The sequence below is a fragment of the Haliotis rubra genome, unplaced genomic scaffold (genome assembly GCF_003918875.1).
Source record: "Haliotis rubra isolate DU_JTF1 unplaced genomic scaffold, ASM391887v1 Scf94, whole genome shotgun sequence".
In the NCBI taxonomy this organism is placed as follows: Eukaryota; Metazoa; Mollusca; class Gastropoda; order Lepetellida; family Haliotidae; genus Haliotis; species Haliotis rubra.
In genome coordinates, this window is record NW_025767679.1 from 2,140,153 (window position 1) to 2,162,910 (window position 22,758).

At 37.9% G+C, this 22,758-nt stretch overlaps 1 protein-coding gene across 1 annotated transcript in view; it reads left to right on the plus strand.

The window, feature by feature from the left end:
- The window catches only part of LOC124264741 (supervillin-like), a 172,563-nt gene that overhangs the window by 49,973 nt on the left and 99,832 nt on the right, over positions 1-22,758 (plus strand). Inside the window, 2 exon segments of the mRNA XM_046699511.1 lie at positions 13,252-13,374; positions 20,036-20,459. Coding sequence (XP_046555467.1) covers positions 13,252-13,374; positions 20,036-20,459 — 547 coding nt within the window.

Below are 22,758 nucleotides of genomic sequence, written 5' to 3' on the forward strand. Positions count from 1 at the left end.
AGATCTGTGATATAACTGTTGTAGTGAGTGAGTTGGGTTTTATGCTGCTGTAGCAATATTCCAGCAATATGACAACAGGGGACACGAGGAATGAGTTTCACACTCCGCACCCATGACAGGAATTGAACCTGGCCTTTCACTGACAAGTGAACTCTGTAACCACTAGGCTACTCCACCACCACATTAAGGTAAATACATGTAATGATCTTATGCTGTATAGCTGTAGACTTATATATGATAGGGATAGAACACTGTCCTGCAGTATCATCACACTATATGTATGTTTCTACATGTTCTCTGTTGCTGCAGTACATCAATCTGTGTAGGAAGTGCTTCTGCAGAGCAGTGTGTAAGTTTCTCCAGTGTGACTATCAGTGTTGTGCCTGCACCTATTCTGGGACTGCGATGATGGTGTATCCAGGGATTCCCTGCAAAAAATGGCCCCATGCTAAGGGTAACAGCAACATCAACACTAGCAGCGACAGCACAAGGACATCAGCACCAATGTTAAGCTAACAAAAACCATAAAGGCAAATATATTGAAGTCAGTGTGGCCATGAATCATCCCGCGTTCTCTAAGAATCAGCGGTCATGAGACATGTGTAAGCAGCCGCTTACTGCGTCATCAGGGCTTGTGTGATAAATATAGCATGGTCTTGTCACCTTTGCAGGTATATACGACACCGAGCAGAGGTACTGTAGAAGGAACTTATAAAGTGTAGGTTATAGATAGATACTCGCAGGATGAGTGAGTAAATGTTGTTTTACATTGCTATCATCTCTATCGACAGCTTCTATCGAATCATTGTCTGGACCAGATGAACCTGTGATTGACATCAGGAAGATATAATGATGCAGTTAAATGTTACATCATAGTGGCTGCTTGATACCTGTTAGGTAGCTCTTACAGGAAGTATGTGTTATTGTGTACTAGTGAGAAAATAACTGTGTTCAGTGAAATCAGTACCAAAGTTTTCAAAAGCAATCATCAATTAGTTTTTTTCATAATCTTACTCTTACACTTAAATAATTAACACTGAACTTTAAAGTCCACATATATGTTTTTTTAATACTGTACGAGCAAGTATTTATGATGTCCAGTCATGCATGTCGTAGGAGCAATTTATGAAGTATTTATGCAGGAATGATATTGAACATAAGCCAGATAGACATATTAAAACTTACTTTATTTCCGACCCATTCTCTCTTTATTTTGCTGGCCAATTGGGCACATCATTTTCACAAAAGCTAGCTGTCATCAAAGCCCAGTGAATATGAAAGACGGAAACATGAATGGTGGTCATCTAATAGACCGGGAGGAAAGTTTGGGGGACGTATTTGTTAGTGTGAGCCAGTGTTTACTGGACACGGCTGGGCCTTATAACGAGAAAGTAATGTAAAGAGGCAGGCGCTTGTTTGACAAACACTTGATCCGCTGTCCAACTGCAGGCTTGAATACAAGGGTTGGGAACTAGTGACAATCAGGACATTACCTCGCACAGAATGAAACACCTCTGAAACTGATGAAGGAATGTCTTTCCCTCCACCATCTGAAGGTAAATCATTTTGTAAAACTTTCATTCACTAAATGTTTCTTTTACTGTGCTGACAGTGTTATTGATAGATTTCCTGACAGAGGGAGGGGTTCACTTTTAGCGCAGCTGCCTGTCAGGGATTGGGCTGGAGGCAAGGCTGTGTGTGTGATGGATCAGTTTCAGATATAATGCACCAAGGAGTGTTCTATTGTCAACAAAAACATTTGTTGAAGTTGAAATGAAAGTAAGTTGCAACACTGTGCAAAATGGTGACTAGGATGTTTTCAGTTTCAGTTCAAGTTTCCTGCTGATTAAATCAACTTCAGTCTGTGAAAGTAAGAGATAACATATTGTAAGGTCCCCTTGATATGTCAGGTTGACTGGATATGTTTTATATATATTTGAACAGCTGGCAGCAAATGACATTTCATCTTTCCATTATCTGATAACATCAAGGGGAAGTTTTGTCATCTTAAACCCCATCCGGAAGGCAAAGGTGACTTAGATTTTGAGTTTCGGAAGTTCATTTCTTTCTGCAAAAACAGACTTTTTTGTTATTTTATGTCAGCCCAGATTGTCCCTTTTTGTCTGTCATCAAGGCCAAGTAAGTTCCAAAGACTACCAATGCTGGCAACTTGGATAGTTTGCTGTTTTTTGGTGTAACATTCTACTCAGCAATATCACAGTCTACAAATACTCATGTTAGGACCAGACGATCAAGTGATGGACGTAATGAACATTTATCAATGCTGGTAGTGTACAATGACATGCTATTGATCAAGTCACCAAGCATTGGTAGTACACTTAACACTGAAGCCAGTACAGTTTCAACATGTTCAGTGGGTATAACTGTAAAATAAAGCTGTTGTTTTTACATATAAAATATTGATTCTTCAGTGAGTTTCTTGAACACTATAGTAACAGGCAATGTGTTGGCAAGATCACATGTCTTGTTGACCTACATGGACAGCCCTGGGAGACAAACCAGAGACATTCTAATACTAAAGTACTCCTGGTAACATTTAACAGTGATTGAAAACATGTCACCATGACAGTAATTACACAAAGTAGATCATGTTCATCTCCAATGGGCACTGAACATCTGTTGGTGTATATCTCTGTCAAGGGAATTGCCTCTCAGTGTTTCATGCTTTGCTCTTGTTAGTATTGTTTAGTTTAAGTACATTTTGCGTTGGTAATGTTTAAGTATTTTTTATCCCCCGCCAGGCGTTTAGCGCGAATAGGGGATATAGTATTAGGCTCCGTCCGTCCGTCCGTACGAATTTGAATATCTTAAGAACCGTTGACTAGATTCTTTATATATTTGGTACCTAGTTTCATCACATTATAAGAAAGGTCCCAGTCAGGTTTGGTGACCTTGACCTTCATTTCAAGATCTCAAGGAGACTTTAACGATTTACCCTTGTCAGCGAGATATCTCGAGAACCGTTCACTGGATTTTCTTCATATTCAACACCAAGCTTTACCGAGGAAAGGCGCAGGGCCCAGTCGATTTTGGTGACCTTCACTGAATTTTCAAGGTCACGGCAACACTTTGAAGATTTCAGCATGTTAAACTGCATGTTAAGCTTGTCAGCGAGATATCTCAAGAACAGTTCACTGGATTTTCTCCATGGACTTTCAAGATTTCCCTTGAATGTTTTTCAATAAGCAATTATTATTATTTTTGCATATTTCATACACTAAGACATTCATGTCAAGGTCAAAGTCAGTCTTGAATATATTTGTGCGTTTGAACAACAACAGAACAAGATATCAAGAGAGCTTGACTGGTCATGTTTTTGTTGACATTGAACTTCATCTTAAATTACGACCTTCACTTTCATTACTTTTTAAGTTTGATTTCATAATTTGCGGCGGGTGATTATGTCACCTTAGTGACAATGCTTGTTATGAAATAAGATTGCAGTTTATATCATTTGGCCACATATAAAATGATTTTTTGTTTCCCATCACTGCCTTGTCACTTGGGTTAGTTTATGTTTCTTTGTATCCTCCATTTGGTTCAAGTTTTGCGTTTTTAACTCACCTGACTGACATTGTCTTTGGCTGCTTTTCCAGCACCAAACCCATGTTTGGGTTTGTGAATGTTCTCCTCGTAAACCATTGGACTAATGAAACCGAAACTTTGCACACTTGTTCCTACCAGCAATGACACCTGAATTTGTCCAAGAGGTTTGAATCATCCTACATTCTGGCTTTTGTTACATTTTTAATTTGAACTTTGATTTGACTATTGCAATTTGACCTGCTTCTTTAATTCTTTCAAAATGCATTTTCCTGCACTGTAGATGGTAAATGACACCTGAATTTGTTCAAGAGGTTTGAATATGATTATCAATATGGCTGCCTTAACAGCCATTTGGAACAATAATTATTTTGGAAATTACTCTGACACTTGATTTTCAAATGTAGTGGAGTCTGGTACATGTGGAGTGATTAGTGTAACTCAACATTAGTTTTCTAATTTATGCAATATCTTTAAATTGTTAAATTTTAAATTGTTTGACCATATTCTTGAATTTTCTCAGAATGCATGAAACTTTTTCCTATCTGAAATTCCCAGACTGAGACAGACATGGATGTTTGTGCAGTATATATGGAAAGCAAATAAACGGTCAATACTGATGTCAACTTTTGTTCAGTGGCTATCTTTGTATTTTGAATTGTTCCCTGCATCACAAGGTGAGCTAATTGAGCAATATTGGAGCTGATTATTGACATATATACCATTGTAATCAGTTGAGATCGTTGTTTCAAAGAAAGATAAGTCATTGAGTGAACATGTGGTAAAGTGTTTGTGGTAAGCTTTATTTATAACATTGTTATCAATTAGGACCGCACGGTATTACCGGTATATCACAATACCTTTTTCAAATGATGCATATTGCAACATTTTTTCTGAGGACCGGTATGTTGGGTAAAGAACGTTTTGAAGTTTTTGTGATATCTTTATGGTTTAAATTAAAATCATTACAGTCTATCATTCCGGACTATCAAGTTCCTAATATATTGCAAAACGTATTGCAATATGGGTACCTGGAGCGCAATATATTGCATTACAATTTATTTGCCGATACACAGTCCTAGTATCAATAATCATGATGATTTGCCACGTGAAAACCTGTGCTTCATATGGTGTGTGGGATAATGTAAGAATCAGTTGGTTACGTTAATGACGATGGTAGTAACCCTGCTTGACCATGTAACAACAGAATATTTAAACAATTATCGCCTCCCTGCAACATGTCTATGCCGACCTCAGGTCAGGGTCTAACCCAGGCCATTTGCATGTGTCAATTTGAACAAGCTTGTTAAACATGTTAAAATCGTGTTGTTGGTTCTGGATTAAAACAAATGTAGGTCAGTGCTTTATGGGATATTTTAACTCTGAGGGATTTACAGTAAAGTGTGAAAGAGATGAAAATCCAACCTTAGGGACCTCTGTACACACTAGAGCTGGAATCGTAATGGGAAAGCAGGTGATGCCATCAGCATTGTTCAGTTGTGTAGGTTTAGTTCACTCTCTGGTAATATGTTTCAGGCATGCACCTTTAATCATGTTAAAGTTGTGAGGTGACAACGTATGATATTGGAAACAAGCTCTTCAAAGTTGTGCTTGGATTAGTGTCATTGTTTATGTCATTTGACTGGTTAGATTGATATGCCAAACTAAGTAACATCTGTTTTCAAGTTTGTCGTTGTGATTCTTGTTTTCTGGTGAATCGCTTTTGTCAAATGTCTCTTAACCTTTGACCACTAAGATTTTCTGAATGTGCAAAGGAACTGATATCACTGAGACAAGCCTTCCAACATGTCACCCTTCAGTAGTGCATGAAGAACATGGCTCCGACCTGAAGGTTATCAGTTTTTGGAAGTTACATCAAATTAGTGTTGCGGATATTGTAGTCATTTGAAGTATTTCCACAGAGGCCTCTCAAATTCCAAGAACCATTTAAATAAAGCCTTTGAAACAAATTACTGTTTAAGTGCAACTCATGATTTTCCAAATTGTTTCATTTGTGATGTCCGTGTCACAATGACTTCCAATTTATAGCATGATGTCTCTAAGGAAATGATTAGATTAACTGCATGTAGTGTTGTGTGTTCAGGAGAGTCTGGGAATGATGTAATCCCCAATTCCTGCTGCACTGCAGATCAAAACCCATATCTCATGTCACATTGAGAATGCAAATGGCCAGAATCGATACTGGCCCTTCATGCTTTTTGCAGGTTTCCAGATGTGGAGTCTTGCAAGAATATGGAGAAGGTTTCACTCATGCATTTGGCTCAGTTCTGCATGCCTCGTTAGCACCGTATCAGGAGTTTGTGTACTAATTAGCTTTTCTGTTTCAAGATAACCTGGTATTGGTAATGATTATTTTTCTTTCAACATATGACAAAGATGGCTTTATGAGCATGCTGTGATGAAGAACAAAAGACTCTCTGGCTGTCAATGTTTGAGCTGCATTTCATACCAAAGGGATAATGAACAAGTAGAGAAGCTGTAATGTCTTTGAAGAAAAATCGTTTGATTAAGTTAAATTACTGGGCAGTTATCTTGGTTATGGAGTCTTTGTAAGTGAAACAGTTGTTGGGGAAGAAATCGTTAGATTTTCTGATGGTTTTTTTTTAAATTAAGAAGGATGGAATAAGTTTGTCTTTTGCAATTGTCCTTTGCCAGTCGTCCTATACTGAGCCTGAAAGTTCATATGTTAAGACTGTCCGGCTGCTGGCTTGCCTCTACACTGTCTACAGTATGTTTGCAATGTTAACATGAAACAATAAGCAAAACACCAGTGAACAGGGTACTGAAAACTCATTGACGAAGGTGTGTTGGATATGTGCTACAGATTCCAGGAAGTTGATGTGATATAAGAGAAACAAATGTTTTGTAATCAGAATATTTCAGTCTTCTATTCTGAATACAGAGTGAAAAGTGTTTTCTGCAGCTGCAGGGACCAACATTGCTATTTTGAACAAATATTATAAATATGGGAGTATATGAGGAGATCAAAATTAGAGAAATTCTACATCATAACCACATGTGACTGTCTTGATAATCCCTGTAGCCTGTGGAGTGACAGAGATCTCCTTCATAGGTATGGCAGTCTCCACAAGGTGGGAATATCCGTAGTAAATTAGCGGAGCTATTGGCAGTGGCAACATGGCATGATGTTCCTTGGCGGCAAGGTCATTGCAACTACAGCCATATGCCGGCAGGCCCACTTCATAGTATACACTCCACTCTATATGGCCACTGGTATTACATGGACTACAGCAGAGTAATACAATGAGCAGTTTGATATCCCTCTGCAACTGATCTGGGGTAAGTTTTGAGGGAATGTTTGATATAACTATGTACATGCATTTTGTGCAATTTCCCCAAAATCCTGAAATAACTACATGTTTTTTCTATATTTTTTGTGCATTAACAAACATGACCAGGAGAATTTGATAAATGATGCTAACCAATTATTTTTGAAGATTGATCGGTTGTAATGAACCAATCATCAATTCCAGCCCCCTAATGTATGCATATTTGAAAGTAGACAGTTAAAGTGATGAAAAACGATTTTCAGTTGTTAAGCACTTACCAGCTTCTCTAAATAGGTAGAATGATCACATGATGGTCTTTCAACTGCCCATAGGTTTATTATGTTCTGAGTAGAAATAGAAGGGTCCTAAATATATATTGGTGCATTACTTCAAACTGGACCTGAAACATTCTGATCCTGTAAGGGTTTAGCTGGTACTGTTGTAGTATGGTATTTTTGCTGGCCTGTTTAGAGCTTATTTTAAGTGTTGAAGGAAGTGAATTGCTAAATTTGCTGTATGAGCCTCATGGGGGCTTATGGTTGAGAGTATCTCAGGCTGTGTGGAGGGCTTCAGGCTTCCAGTAAATTGTGTTTATGTGCCTTCAAATCAGGCTAGCTGTGAATAGCGGGCCTGTGTTGTGGAGTATGTTTGAGCCCTAGGTTTTTGTTTTGTGTACACTATCACAACATTGTAAATCATATGTTTGTTCGGTTACATTTATAGCATGTTGAAGTCAGTGTATTGAACACCTCATAACAATTGTCCATGGTCATCAGTGCTATTGGTATGCTGTATCTAGGGGAGATGTTTGTAATAGTATATATACAAGTATATAGTAAACACTTCTGTACCTGCTCATGAAACAAATGGTACACATTCTTTGGGGCATGTAGAGTGCTGTGTTATGGACAAGGCATTATAAAACCCAATATTGCTCTTAGGATCTGTAGAATCTATGAGTGAGTGAGTTAAAATTTAACATCACCTTGGCAATATTTCAGCTATATTGTGACGAGACAGAATCTTAGAAAGAAGCTAAACATGTAGAATTGGTCTGATTATTTGAATGATAACTAAAATCTGTTCATTTCAACAACTGCATGTTTGTAACAACACTGAATGTGTATGGAATTATACAATTTTTCCAAAAGGCTAATTTCAGAGGTTTCCATGAAGTGTTCCATGAAGTGTCAAATATTTGAACACTTGCAAATCTTTAACCCAAGTTGATTTTCATGGGAGATGTGCATTGAACAGTACAAAGCATGTGGTCAAATAAAATTTCATTGTGGGCCAAGGACTTGCTCTTGTTCAGATATACATTTGATGTTCTTAAAAATGTGCCTTCCCTCTCATTTAGCCATATGTGTGTTTTTCACCATGCCATCGTAAGACAGAAGAAAGACTAGTTGTCAGCCAAATGATTGTTTACAAGAAATAAGATAGTGAAGACATTTTACCAATTTCTTAGAGGCATGTTTCAATTATTTGTTACATTTTTTGCATGAAGTGGATGAGAGAACCTCCTAGGGGTAGTACATTCTGTTCTTCACCTGGTCCCCTCCTCTCCCCCACTCCTCCAGGTAATAGAAGACACTGGGGCTTCTTATATCCTCCCCATGTCTTGTAGTGTTATTACTGTGTGTGATGTATCAACAGACCAGGGGTTCCTCGGGGAATTCTTGGAATCTTGGAGCCTTCATGTCTAAAACAGTGCTTACCTATGGGTCTTCAGATACAGTGCCTGTTCCATGAGATGAATTGAACAGCTGGATGTGATCAAAATCTTTTTTGATTTTTCAGAGTATTAATGGTCGCTACATAACAAAAGAGAGGTTTTTGGGGTTTTTTAAGGTCTTGTCTTACAGACCAACTTGTCCTCAAAACACCAGGGGAGATATCAAGTGCAATTTGAAAGAAAATTATATCAATCAGTGGATGTTGTGACAGTTTAATTTGTTTCAAGATTTATTTAATCGAAAATACTTGCACAGATAGTTGATTTCCCAACTGAGGAACAAATAACCGATACAGATGCTGGGTGTTTTCCTTCCCTCGTCTCAACATGAGTAATTGTTGATAATGTCGTGTGGCAAGGTGGTTGTGGAAAAATGCCATCATTTAGAAATAGTTATGTTGATGTTGCCATGCCTCATTATGAGAGTCCCGGGGATAACCCAGTTGTTGGTGTCTAGTCTCCCCAGCAGGGTCCCTCCTCATGGTACCTCCCTAGATGTCATTACCTCTCTGGATATCCAGAAGGTGCTACAGCCAGATAACCAGATCACTGTTGCATCAAACCTGGATCACCCAAAGCATGTCTGATCACACTGAAACTATTGGTCTAAACATCATTACAGAATGTAAACATCATGTTAACATCACAAACATATGCACAAAGGATTTTGTATTTGGGTTGATACCTTTTCTCTTGGTATTTTGTGTACATCTATTTTTTCTTATGGAAAGAATAACTCTTCTTGATTTTGTCCACTAAGAAAAAATAGAAACCTCTTTACAATTTTAGTTCCATACTTCTTTCCTTGTTTTTTGGTGATATTGTATAAATGTATAGTCCAAGTCCATATCGGCGATTGAAGGTTTGTATTTCTGTAATTATACTAAAACCATGAGAATAGAAAATAAGACTGAAAGAAATGGATGACATGTAGATATGGCACTGATAATTATAGTAATATATGACGTTATATCATGCATGAGAATCATGTTGAGGTCAACTTGGCCCAATATCTGTACTGTTTGCTAGTTGTCCTTCTACTTGGAATACATGAGGTGATGTGGATGAAGAACAAGTCTCACACTTAGTCCATCCACTAGTAGTTTTGTTTTGTTTTTCAACAAGAACCTTTAAAAATGAAAACTTGCCTCAGGTAATCACATTTACCAATGGCATTAGTTGTAGGATTAATGTCTGTTACTTGTTATATTCTGAGAGTTTTCTGTTAAGTTCAGACTGTGTATTTATATGATAATACTCATTCTTATTGTTCCTTAAACTGAGTATAATGTTATTGAAGAAAATAATGTATGGTTACATTGCATATATGACAGAAATTATGAAGTAAGTTCATTAGGTTCTTAACAGGATATGTTGACAGGACTTGACTTCACTATAAAAGTATGTATGTTGGTTGTCAATGGAGACATGTTACATTATATTTACATAAAATCAAAACGTGGTAGACAAGATAAATATGTCAATACATAGTGATTTGGTAGGTTTCACATCAAAATTAACTTATTCTGACTGCGTTATAAAGGGAAGATGAAGTAACATTTGTATCTTGTTAATGCTTTTTATTTAGTAGGAATTTCTGTTATTCTCATAACTCTATTCATATCACACATCTCTAAACCCTCATTTTCTGTGTAGAAACCACATCTGTCTTCTCTTGACAAACTTTGCACGTTATTCTTGACACATAATATCTGTAAACGATTTTCATGTATCACCACAAGAGGCTACACATGCCTCAAAGTATTACCACATGGTCAGTAAACAGCAGCTGTAAAAAAGTACCATCTGCTAATATAAATAAGTGAAAAAATATAATCAGATGTATTTGAGTTCTCACGTGAAGTTTATCTATTTTTTTATGGATTGAAGAAGGGCAGAATACATCTCCCTGGAGTGCCCCTGTGTCTGCAGATGCCACATGTTCTTTAGCCGTCATACGTTTGTCTGTAATGCTTTTTACCATTACCAGTTAGGGGATAACTATGTAGCATCTCAGTCCTGGCCAGCTCCTGTCTCAATCCTGGCCATCTTGGCCTTCTTCTTCCTCTGGCACCATGTTTCTAGTTAGGCTGTCATCTTGGTGCTCAGGTCCCCATCTCCCAGCTTAACAATGTCATGGAAAGGTGAGAGTGTGGCTATCATTTTAGATTCATTTTAGTGAAAAATACCAGTATAGAAAACACACTAATCTGTTTTTACCTCATACTCTTTGATGTCATGTTTTTTTAACTCTTATGTTAGAAGGCTTTCATTTACAATGATTATTACTATATTTTTCATCCTTGGAAATTCCAAAATTAAATTTGTAATATGTTACTCACAGTTTGTTTATAGAAGCTTGAATCATTAACTTTCATAATAAAGACAAGTTACCGGTACTGTGCTGAATTCATTACAGAGGATATCAGATTTCTTACATGCAAAGATTTGTGTCTTCATAAATGAGTTTTATGGTAATTTTTAACGAGGAAATGCCTGTTACTGTGTGAGCTGTAACAGGCTGACATTTTTAGCCCATCTTGCACATGGCATTGGACAAGAGGTGCTTATTGCTTCAGTGCAAGCAGACCATGTGTATGCATTCCCCTCGCATGTGAGGTGCTTCCCACGCTTCTCTCGTCGCCATGCACCCTTCTGAAGGGCCCTACAACTGCTGGCTGTATACATCCACATTATGCAATGGCAATAAATATCCAAAAAGGTTCATGCAAATTGTAAAATTGCCCTTCGAATTAAAATCAGATTGAATATGGAAAACATATTTTTAGTTATATTTCATTCTTGTTAATGTGACGTACGAGGTATTTTACATAAAAACTTAGAGAATGCATTCGAAATAACACCTCAATAGCATTTCACACATACCTTTACTCTTCACTCCTGCTTGAAGGGCAAAGTATTTTTATGATCATTTTCCTATGTTTTCTGACTTTTCTTTTTCTCCCAACAGAAAACATGTTTGACTTCATGTAGTTTACCTACTGTTTGAAGCAGTTGATTTAACATGTTGATTCCCCAATAGGTTGTATACAAGGTATATAGAATTGCTGAGAAATATTTGTGAAAAACTGAATTAGTCTGCTTCATATGGATAATAATATGGTGCTTAGAAGCATATTGTCAAACAATCTATGATATTACTGATTATTAATATTACAGACTAAAGCAGTAACTATAAAAACTAATATTATTGCTCATATACATTACTGTCAGAATGAGATCTATATATAACTAATACATGATGATGATACTATCAGAGAAATATAATAAGTTTTAAATACATTTCTTGAAGTACATGTATATTGAACTGGGTTTTTTAATCAATAAGGAACTATTACAAAAATATCTGTGCATGTTTCACACTGAAGTCATTGAAACTAAACAAAAGGAAGCAGGACAAGTGACTTAATTAAACAGTGTTGTGTTACTGTAAATCATCAGGATGTAAAAAACTGAGGTCATCAAGATGCCAGCTTTGAGTAGGACCATCACAGGGTCACTCAGTGGTGAGAGTTCTGCAGTTGACTATTGTTATTGCTGGTGAGGCTGAGCTGCCCAAGATCAGAGTACCCGTATGTGGTTGTGTAGCAAGACTAGGAGCTGGATTGGTAGCTGTTTACAATACAAGTGGTATGTGCACAAACATTCCTCATTGCACTGCCATGACCATCATTGTCTGCTCTGGACTATAAACATCATTTTGTCCTTTGTTGTAAGGGAGGTAGGGTCAATGCTAAAATTTATCTTTACAAGGATATTTTGTGTGTTGAAATGGTGTAGATTGTGCTCCTTTTTTTAGACCAGTGAATTCATTTAGTTTTGATCTCTGCATTGCAAATGTAGATCCATATTTCAGTGATAGTAAGTACAGTTGATATCACTAGTGAGCTAAATGTGATGTTTTAGTTGAAACTGACTAGGGTCAAGCATAAAGCTGTCTGAATCAAGCTGCAAATGTTTCCACTGCCTACACCTTAGTGCTAGTGTTTTAACTGACCAGCTCAATGTCATAAGAAGAGCTCAATGGGGGACTACTTACCAAGGCTTTGAAATTTAAAGTGCTAATATGGATCGGTACTTTATTGTGCTTTCCAGCTTATCTAGAATAACATGCCAACTTCCATGGGGCAAGGATCTGCAAACTATAAACATAAAACATTAAAAGATTTATACATTCACATGAAATTGATATTGCTTGGATTAGCTATGTTTACAATGTCATGGAATCTGGATGGTTCACTTTCTGTTGTAACATGCTCTTGATGTGTAGCCACAAGAAGGATGCTTCTAATAGGAGCCCAAGTCTTGACATGTCATGAACATTTATTTGACTTGTTGCTTTCGCACATGAACATTTGTGACAGAATATGGTTGCTCTGTTTGTTGTTTTTTCATGACATGGATGATTTTGAGAATTTTGTGGCTTTCAGTATTCTGCCATGTAACCTTACTGTAACTGTCTTTGCAGATGTATCACAAACACTTTGACAAACCTGACAGGCGGTACTAATTTTGTACATATGCCTATCTTTGTCAATGATTGACCTTGACCTTGGTAAGTGATTATATGATATATATTCCTGTAGTATGACTTACATTTGTTCTTCTTCATTGTAGGGAGAAGAAGTTACAGTGGGCGGAGTGACCTCTTGACCTTCAGCCCAACCTTGACCTCCTACCTAGAACCATCTGGGTCCTTTTCTAAATCTTATCTGTCACATGGACTTGACTACGTAAGAGGTGAGGTAACATTTCAGTTGGACATACTGGTCTGTTAACAATGCATCATCTACATCCAGTTCATTTAGGTCAAGGAGTTCAGGCTTGTTCAGAATATACTTACATGCGTTTAGTACATGGCTTGTACGGTAATCAGACATAGAAAATGTTGTACGCTACAAATGTATTACTGATACAACTTGAGTGAAAGCAGTAATGAGTTGTAACTGTTCCTGTTTGAAATCTGAGTAATTGAAAGCAAAGTCACTCTTTCCCAAAAATCTGTGTGCAAAAAGACCTTATATGTGCAAACCAGTATCATGAACATGATGAATCTCAGATGATATCAGATGATATATATACATATCACCAAACCAAATATCAGGATAGAAAAAAAGCAAAGAGGCTTTCTTGCTTTACACCGCTGTTAATGTACAATTTGAAAGGCTTTCTAAATAAATAAATATGAAAATATGAACTTTCAAAAATCACAATTTTGAATGAAATAGTATTTTTTCTGCCAATTTGCTTTCCAAGGGCTCTTAGTTGTGAATAGTGGATATATCCCAGATATCTATGATCTTTTTATCAATGGAAGAAAGCTAAAGGTTGTCTGTCCAGACTAGTGATTTAATAGCCATTATTGCATGAGATCACAGAGCCCAGGGGGGTTTGATAAATATAGTTATCCACATGGGGAGTGCCATTGCTGAGGTGTGTCTGCTTTGGTGGATCAGAGATCTCAGAACAGTCTCACATATAGCTGCTTATTGTGGTGTTTATCAAACCCATAGACAGCAGTGTTGGGTATCAAGGCCTGCAGGCGCTTGGCAAACTTTGTTATAGCCCCTTGTACATCCAGTGAATGCTCTCTTCCTACTGATTTGTACTGGATTAATGTTTGAAGACATACCTGCCAGTGTGATTTGTGAATCCACTGATCAATCAACAGTAGTGTTGGTAGGTTGTTAGAGGACATACTTTATTGCATTTAGGGAATATATGTTGTGGTTTTCATAAAAAACAGGGATTTTTGCAACCTATTTGTGAAATTGTAACAATTTATTCAATTTGAATCCTTCTTTTCCTTGATATTGTAAGTAGGATTCATTCCGAAATCAATACAGCCTGTGCCAGACACTTTGCATCTCCTGGACTTAATATTGTCTATAAATTTTACATCAAATAATTTTGGATTCTGAGGCTGAACTGACATTTTGTCAAATCAACTTACAAATTTCTACCTAAATATAGAATGTTATAAAACAGTCATTTTGAAAAAGTTCATTAGGATATATTTCAGATTATTTGCTCAGAATTATGACTTCTTATTGATTGAGTTTCAGTCTTCATAAGAGCTAAGGCATAAGGTTCCTTATGCAACCTACACAGAATGTAAGGATGTTTACACTGAGGTAATGGTATCTGCCTGACCATGCATCTCAGTGGTGACTGCTACACAGACACAACTACCTACCTATTGTCTGATATTATGTAAGCTGGAGAATATGCTGGATGAAAGGTCGACATGTGCTCGGTATTACCACCAGACATTGAAGTTTGATCTATTAGTAGATTAAGAAGACTAGGCGAATGATCGATGCAGTTGATATCTAGTGTGCAGAAACTTGTGGATATTTCTTTCCTAAGCAGTGAGGAAGATGTCTACAGCAAAATGAAGGTGGGCAGTGTTTTATCATGTGATCATACGTCACATTTGATGGTGTAGTCCGCAATTTGTTATTAGTGTACACAGTCTGTACAAGTGGTATGTTTACGGAATTTAACTTGAAAGTGTGTCACCACTTTAGTGTAAACCTTGTGTCTTGTTAGGGTACCTTATATTTAATTACTATGACAGTTTTGGAGTTAATGTATGGTCAGCCACCATCTTGTCGAAGTAGAGAGTTGCATCAATATTTTGTTTCACTGGATTTGTTACTGGAAAAATATTTAAAATGAAATTTAATCTTGAAATGTTTGTATATATATTGAAGGGCAAGACTTGAACATTTTTTATGTGATAGTGAAGAACTTGAAATAAACTCACGTCTCTTTAACACATTTGTAAGCCCTCTGAGCATATGTAATACACTGACAGTGTGTAAACAGCAATGGCCCTTGTAACTATGTGTAACCTACTTTTCAATAGCTTAATGAAACTAATGGCTCTTTGTACATGTAACAACTTTCTCTTCACAGGCCTGTGAGTGCTGAAAATAGCCATTTATACTTTTGAAGAGGGGAAGGGATTATGCAAAGAGCTCACAGGGGGTGGCCCAGTTTGAATCTGTTGTATTCGATTAGCTAGGTTGCGTGTACAGCTTACTTCTGCTTGAACACAGATTGTAGAGATTTTTACATTGTGTCTGACTGTAATGTCTTTGGGGCATTGTAAATTTTGCATTAATGTATCTACGTTTTTAGAAGTTGGTCATAGTTATTAATACATACTATGAAATATAATTGTCATGTGACACAACAATGAGTTCAGTTGTTATTTCCGTGTGCCTTGTGCTTGACCCAATCACGTAGTTTAAAACATTTGGTTGATCAGGTGACTTTTGGAATCTTGACAAATGCTACATGAAATGTCAGTAGATTGTTGGAGAGGGGTGGGGCAATTCTGATGTGTGTTCAGTACTGCCCAAGGAGATGGACAGTTGAACATGCATGATGTACATGTATTCTGTAGACAATTTTATCAAAATTAATTGTATACTTACTGGTTTCCAAAACCTTAAAACATATCCTGTATCAAAAAGAAAATAGTTTAACGAGTTTGACTGTAGACAGTATGGACTTGGCTAAAATGGATATAAAGGCAAGATAAAGAGGTTATTCTCTTCAGAGGTAAGGTTACATCAAGCAAAACCACTTCCCTTTGCACTCTGTACATGGGTGGACCTGAAGGAACTTGAAGGTCATTACACACATTTCATCATGTACTGCCACCAACAGATGCACTGGTCTGACCCAGTCTCCCTTACCTGTGTGAGAGCCCATTGATGTGACACCAGGTATTACCTGCAGTACCTGTGTGAGATCTCATTGATGTGTCGCCAGGTATTACCTGCAGCACCTGTGTGAGATCTCATTGATGTGTCAACAGGTATTACCTGCAGTACCTGTGTGAGATCTCATTGATGTGTCAACAGGTATTACCTGCAGTACCTGTGTGAGATCTCATTGATGTGACAGCAGGTATTACCTGCAGTACCTGTGTGAGAACCCATTGATTACCTGCAGTACCTGTGTGAGAACCCATTGAAGTGTCACCAGGTATTACCTGTATATATGCGAGGATCATGGTCAAGTGTTGCCAGGTATTACCTGCTGTACCTGTGTGAGATCTCATTGATGTGTCACCAGGTATTACCTGCTGTATATATGCGAGGATCATGGTTAAGTGTTGCCAGGTATTACCTGCTGTTCCTGTGTGAGATCTCATTGATGTGTCACCAGGTATTACCTGCTGTATATATGCGAGGATCATGGTTAAGTGTTGCCAGGTGATTACCAGGTATTGCTGTACCTGTGTGAGATCTCATTGATGTGTCACCAGGTATTACCTGCTGTATATATGCGAGGATCATGGTTAAGTGTTGCCAGGTATTACCTGCTGTACCTGTGTGAGATCTCATTGATGTGTCACCAGGTATTACCTGCTGTATATATGCGAGGATCATGGTCAAGTGTTGCCAGGTATTACCTGCTGTACCTGTGGGAGGACGCGATGATGTGTTGCCAGGTGTTGTCCTGTGCCCTAGTGGCTATGTTTGCAGTTTCAGACATTTATACCTGAGGGTGTAACTAGCCAACCTTATGCCACTCACGTTTCGGATGTTGAGTTTGGGATATATGCAGCCAAATTTTCTGGATATAATGTGTAGATTTATTGTGAAAACTTCAAGGCTGTAGTTTTTAGTTTTGCCCTTAGATTCAAGTTTTGTATTATTGTCTAAACAGAGTCGGCCTACTAGTTTGTGTGGGGAGGTAAATATTTGCATTATTCGTTGAGGAGGTCATGTTAATGACTGTTTGCTGTATCACATGTCAATTTTGAGAAATGATTTAGTGGTCTGTGTAGGTATATATGATAGGTACTGTTAGGCATGCCCCATGTGTCACTGGTATTAAGTTGTTTAAAATGTTTGACTTGACTTACCATGCTTACAGTGATATACTCTGACAGCACTTAGATGTTAGCTATTTGTGAGTGCTGAGCAACCAGCCAGTATGGGATTTAGTACACGTGTGTAAGTATATAGTTTTGAGGCAGAGTCATGAATGAGGCCATTACGAGATTTATAGCATGGCAGTTAACATGGCATGTGTGACATCACATTGTGGAGGCGTGTAAACTGTGCCATGTGACCTGTCACGCATACAGCTCGCTGTTATCTCTCCATCTTCTCACAAGGGCACATGTACATGTGTTCATCATACAAATTAGAAGATAAAGCTACTCTGTTTTCAATTTCGCTGTCCTTTATCGTTGATTTAAGACCGCTAAATGTTTAATTTAAAACCTCACACTGTCGCGTTCGGTTTTTAAATTACAGAGTAGCTATATCTTCATTCTAGCACGACTGATACGCGTTTTCAAACCGAACTGTTTGGCGAGCAAGAACACAAGGCGTGAAGGGGCCTTTTCCAACCATTATGCTTGTATTTGTAACAAGTAGCATACATAAATAAAAAAAAATACAGTTTATACTGTGAGCAAGTAAAATTATTTGATTTTTCTCAAGCGAATTATTGATCTCCCCTACTGTATGACAATCGACTCGCCCCAATTCAAGCCGTGAACTCGCTAAGTTTAGTCGCCGCTAACTTTATTCGCGAAAATAATTGTTGATAACCACCCCTACTATTCCCAATTTGGAAAAGACCTGACATGCCACGTTTATGTGGGATATATGGACAGGGGAAGTGGAAGGACTCGGAATTACGGCCGGGACAGAAGCAGTCAGGTTAGGACGTATGGGCCGACGTCATACCCGCTAGATCCAGACCCGGTTTGAATACAGCCTCTTTTGCGCTGCTGGCAAATTTACCAGCTTCGTAGTTTCTTCACTGGGATTAGGGTCAAGAAATATTCTTCAAACTATTCGCTTTTTATTTTAAAAAAATCAAAGATGCTGCCGAGGTAGAAATTGCCGATGTCCGACATGTTTGTTTACAAACAAAAGAGTCAACGCATTCATTGTATTCATACGCGGTGAATCGGTCACTTTAATTAGCGGTTTTAAACTGCCATTTAAGTACGTTTTTGATGAGCTCTCGGCCAATCAGAATCGAGTATCACACAATGTCGTGCTAGAATGTATAGGAAAGGTTGTCATGAAGTCAAGTTGTCCAAATTACAGTTATGAGATTCAGGGTTTTCAGGTAACATGATTGGGTATAAGTTTGCATGTTGTGTTAGTACTAACTTTTCACACTTGTTGCAGGTAGATGGTTGTGTTCAGTTAGAAATCTAAGTCAACATGGAAAAATTCACACAGCTTAGAGAAACAAGAGAATTTGTTAAAGATGTTTGTGAGAGTGTTTAATGCTCCTGTCTTAAAATAATTTTCTTCAGAACCAAATTAAGTAAGTAATCAATAAATGGTCACTTGAATTGACAGCTAGACACCTTAATGCATGCTCGACTGGATGTACATTATGTGACAGGTCTTTGGGGGCGTATCATGAGCATTTCAGGTGTTGACACTTATTGAAGGTAAAGAATTCTATGATTGTGATGGACCCGTGAAGGTCCGGGTTAGAATATTGATCTTCAGTAACCCATGCTTGCCGTAAGAGGCGACTAGCGGGATCGGGTGGTCAGGCTCGCTTACTTGGTTAACACATGTCATCGTATCCCAATTGCGCAGATTGATGCTCATGCTGTTGATCACTGGATTGTCTGGTCCAGACTCGATTATTTACAGACCACCGCCATATAGCTGGAATATTGCTGAGTGTGGCGTAAAACTAAACTCATTCACTCACTATGATTTGACCTGGTATTGTGAAGGCAGGCAGGCAGGTACCTGATGGGGTTGGTGGAGGCAGGACTGTGAAACAGGATGGACACCCAAAAATTGGCTACTTATGAACTAGTATAAGATTGGGCTTCTTTCTTACTAGAATATGAACACAGTCAGCACGAATGTAACAATTGGGGTTTTCCTTCTGTGTTTATAGTGTTGTGGTTGACCAGCATGTTCACAGCTCACTGCAGCTACCAGAGAGCATATCTTTATGTTTGCTTCATATGTTGTCATTCACAGGTGGTAATAGCTGACCACTCATGGAAGACAAATCAATACCCATGCTAGACACCTCAGTCTGCTGACAGGAAGTAATCGATGTACTCCATACTAAAACACTGCATATAGCTGCCCCTGTCTCCTCGTCATGGAGACAATGAAGCAGTAATGACTGATTACAGGTGGCTTGGATATAAATATGTGAAGAAAGTGGAAACCCAAGAAGAGTATTTGATGCAACTGACCACTTTCTAAACAGCATTGTATGTTAACAGGAATCTTTGTTTTGTGTGGTGTGATCATGTTGTGTCCTTGTCTAGGTTGTAGTACTGACTGACTTGTATTATCGTAATTGTGTTTTTGATTGTGTCAGATGTGCAAAGGTTAACAGTGTTTTGAAATGGGAATGATTTTGTTTTAAGGTTCCCCCAACCGGAGTTCCAGTACTTACTTCACTGGTGACGTACCACGGAGCTATGTGAGTGTAAACAGTATGTCGCGCTACGGCTCGCGTAGCTACGACAAGGGGGGATCACGTCGCTTTGAGTCAAGTCTACGCAGCTACGACACAGGAAGCAGTTACAAGAGCTATGACTCGGGTAGGAGGTTAGACACTGGGCGGTCATACGACTCAGGCAGAAGTTACGATAGTGGGCGGAGCTATGGAACCAGCAGTAGCACCAGTACCACGTCAAGTAGATATGCCAGTCCCACATCAAGTTCAAGGTCATACACATCAGGCACAACATCGTCCTACTCTCCAACATCAACAAGATCTTATGGCAGCTCCTACTCATCACGGAATGGAAGTAGTGACACAAGTTCAAGGCTAACCAGGACGAACAGGTAAATATGCTGAGACTGCAAGGATAAATGTAGAGAAGAGCTGTGCAATATTACTTGTAAGACTAGACCTCAGACAAAGGCTTTTGTTTTTTGTACACCTGACCAGCCTGTAATATATATCTATTTGAAACTTTGTGTCAAGAAAACAAATTAAACCTTACATTAAATGTAACAAAGACATTTCTTTATTTCATAACTATAAAGAAACTGAAAATCAGAATCTAACAGCAAATTGTTACGGGTCATTTAGTCCCCTGTTTGGTTGTTTCCTTTTTACTGTGTTATTCCAGACATCAGTATGAGTTGTCAACAGTTAATGGGAGGCTACTCTTGCATCCTTGTAGCTGCTGTAGCAGTATGTCGGCTGCTCCACTTTCAGTGCTGCTTCAGTGCAGACACATTCTTTACCATAACAACTGTCATGCACCTCTCTCTCTCTCTCTCAGGCCTTCATATACAAGAAGCATTTGACTATCTACTAGTTAAGCGTGATAAATGTGACTGACAGCTGGATAGGATATTTACATCAACATTCTTGATAAGGATGTTATACTTGGATAACATGTGAGATAGGATTTGAAAAACATTGCTCTCTCTAAATACCTGGCTAGTGCAAATGTACTTATGGCTAACTGAGGTGGGAAGTGTATGTCCGTGTATAGTCATGAGAGGTAGCAGTACTTACCGAAAAATAATTTGAAGACAACATGTAATGTCAAAGCCGCGTGTGTGTTAGTAGCAGTGTCCTAATTTGAAGTGTGTATGCCACCTACTGGTAATTTTGTAATTATAGTCATGAGAGGTAGCAGTACTTACCGAAAAATAATTTGAAGACAACATGTAATAATTACAAAGCGTGTGTGTTGTTATCAGAGGTAGCAGTACGAAAAATAATTTGAAAAATAATACAAAGCGCAGTGTGTTATCAGAGACAACGAAAATAATTTGAAGACAACATGTAATAATTACAAAGCCTGTGTGTTATCCTATTTTCAGTGGTTCTGATTTGCTGGCCATATCTCAAAATTGCAACTAATCTGTTGACAGTGTGACCTAAGTTTCAGTCTGTCTTTATAACATTCAGAGGTAGCCAAACATCTACCTTGAAAAAATTCTTGCGGTAACAAGTGTTTATTCCTTCAGATTGACATTAATTTGGCCATTTTGTCAGTTTTCTGATTGCAGTGTAACTTGTATAACAACAGTTGTCATTTGTCTCCATGAACATTTCAGTAGCTCCATACAGTGGTCTGAGGATTCAGTTATGCTAAATATGTTTGCTGTGTGCAGTGCATCAAGTTTATAAACATCTTACAAGGGTAAACTGTCCTTTTGTTGACAACATCATGGAGAAGTATTTAAACACCATCGCAATGCACCGTACTACAGTCCATCGTTCTAAAATTTATTGTCCCACAAAAGGAATAAGTGAAAATGATGAAGATAATATAAATAAAAATTGATTCCAGTCAGAAAAAAAATAACAACACAGTATGCTTGTCTGATGTACAGTTTGAAGATGAACGTAATGACCTGTATACTGTACACAGGAATTTGATTGAAAAACTTTCAAGAGATAATTTCAAATGATTTGGTCTACTTGCAGCATTGGTTTGAGTTGATGCAAGAAAAACGTATTTGATGTCATGTGGCGACTTGGTTAAAACATATACTGAGGATTGCTATCAAAATTTAATAATAATTTTTGAGAACTGGAGAAACTGAGCTACTTTCTCAAAACGGGTTTTCTCATGACCTCTCATTAGTGCTCCAAGTTGTGAGATTTTAAAGTAATATCTAAAAACAACTTCTATTTATCAGACTGCCATAAGATTATGAATGAGACCTGTTCTTATCTATCAATAAATCAAGTCGGCAAACTCTTCAAAGGAGAATATTTGATTGTGGTAAGAGCTTATAGCACCATATAGTACATGTTTCCAGGAGATCTTCCAAACATTCAGTATATTGTGGATGGTCTAATCACGTGTGTCAGATACCTTACACTCACAGATGCCATGGTTGATTTCTCCCACTGTCCAGTGCCTCTTATCCAAGTGGTGAAATGGATTGATTTCGATCTGACCACATTTGTCAGACACCTCATGACAATATCGGACTTTGATGAATACATGAGACTTTAACTTTGTTTCAAGCCTTTAACAGTCACATTGATGATTCAGCAAAGTATACATGAAGGCACATTACATGCATACATCATTCAGTACTGTGGAACAGATTACTGCAGTCAACTCAATTTCACCAGTCTGCTCACAGAAGCTGCTTCAGGGTCTTCAAC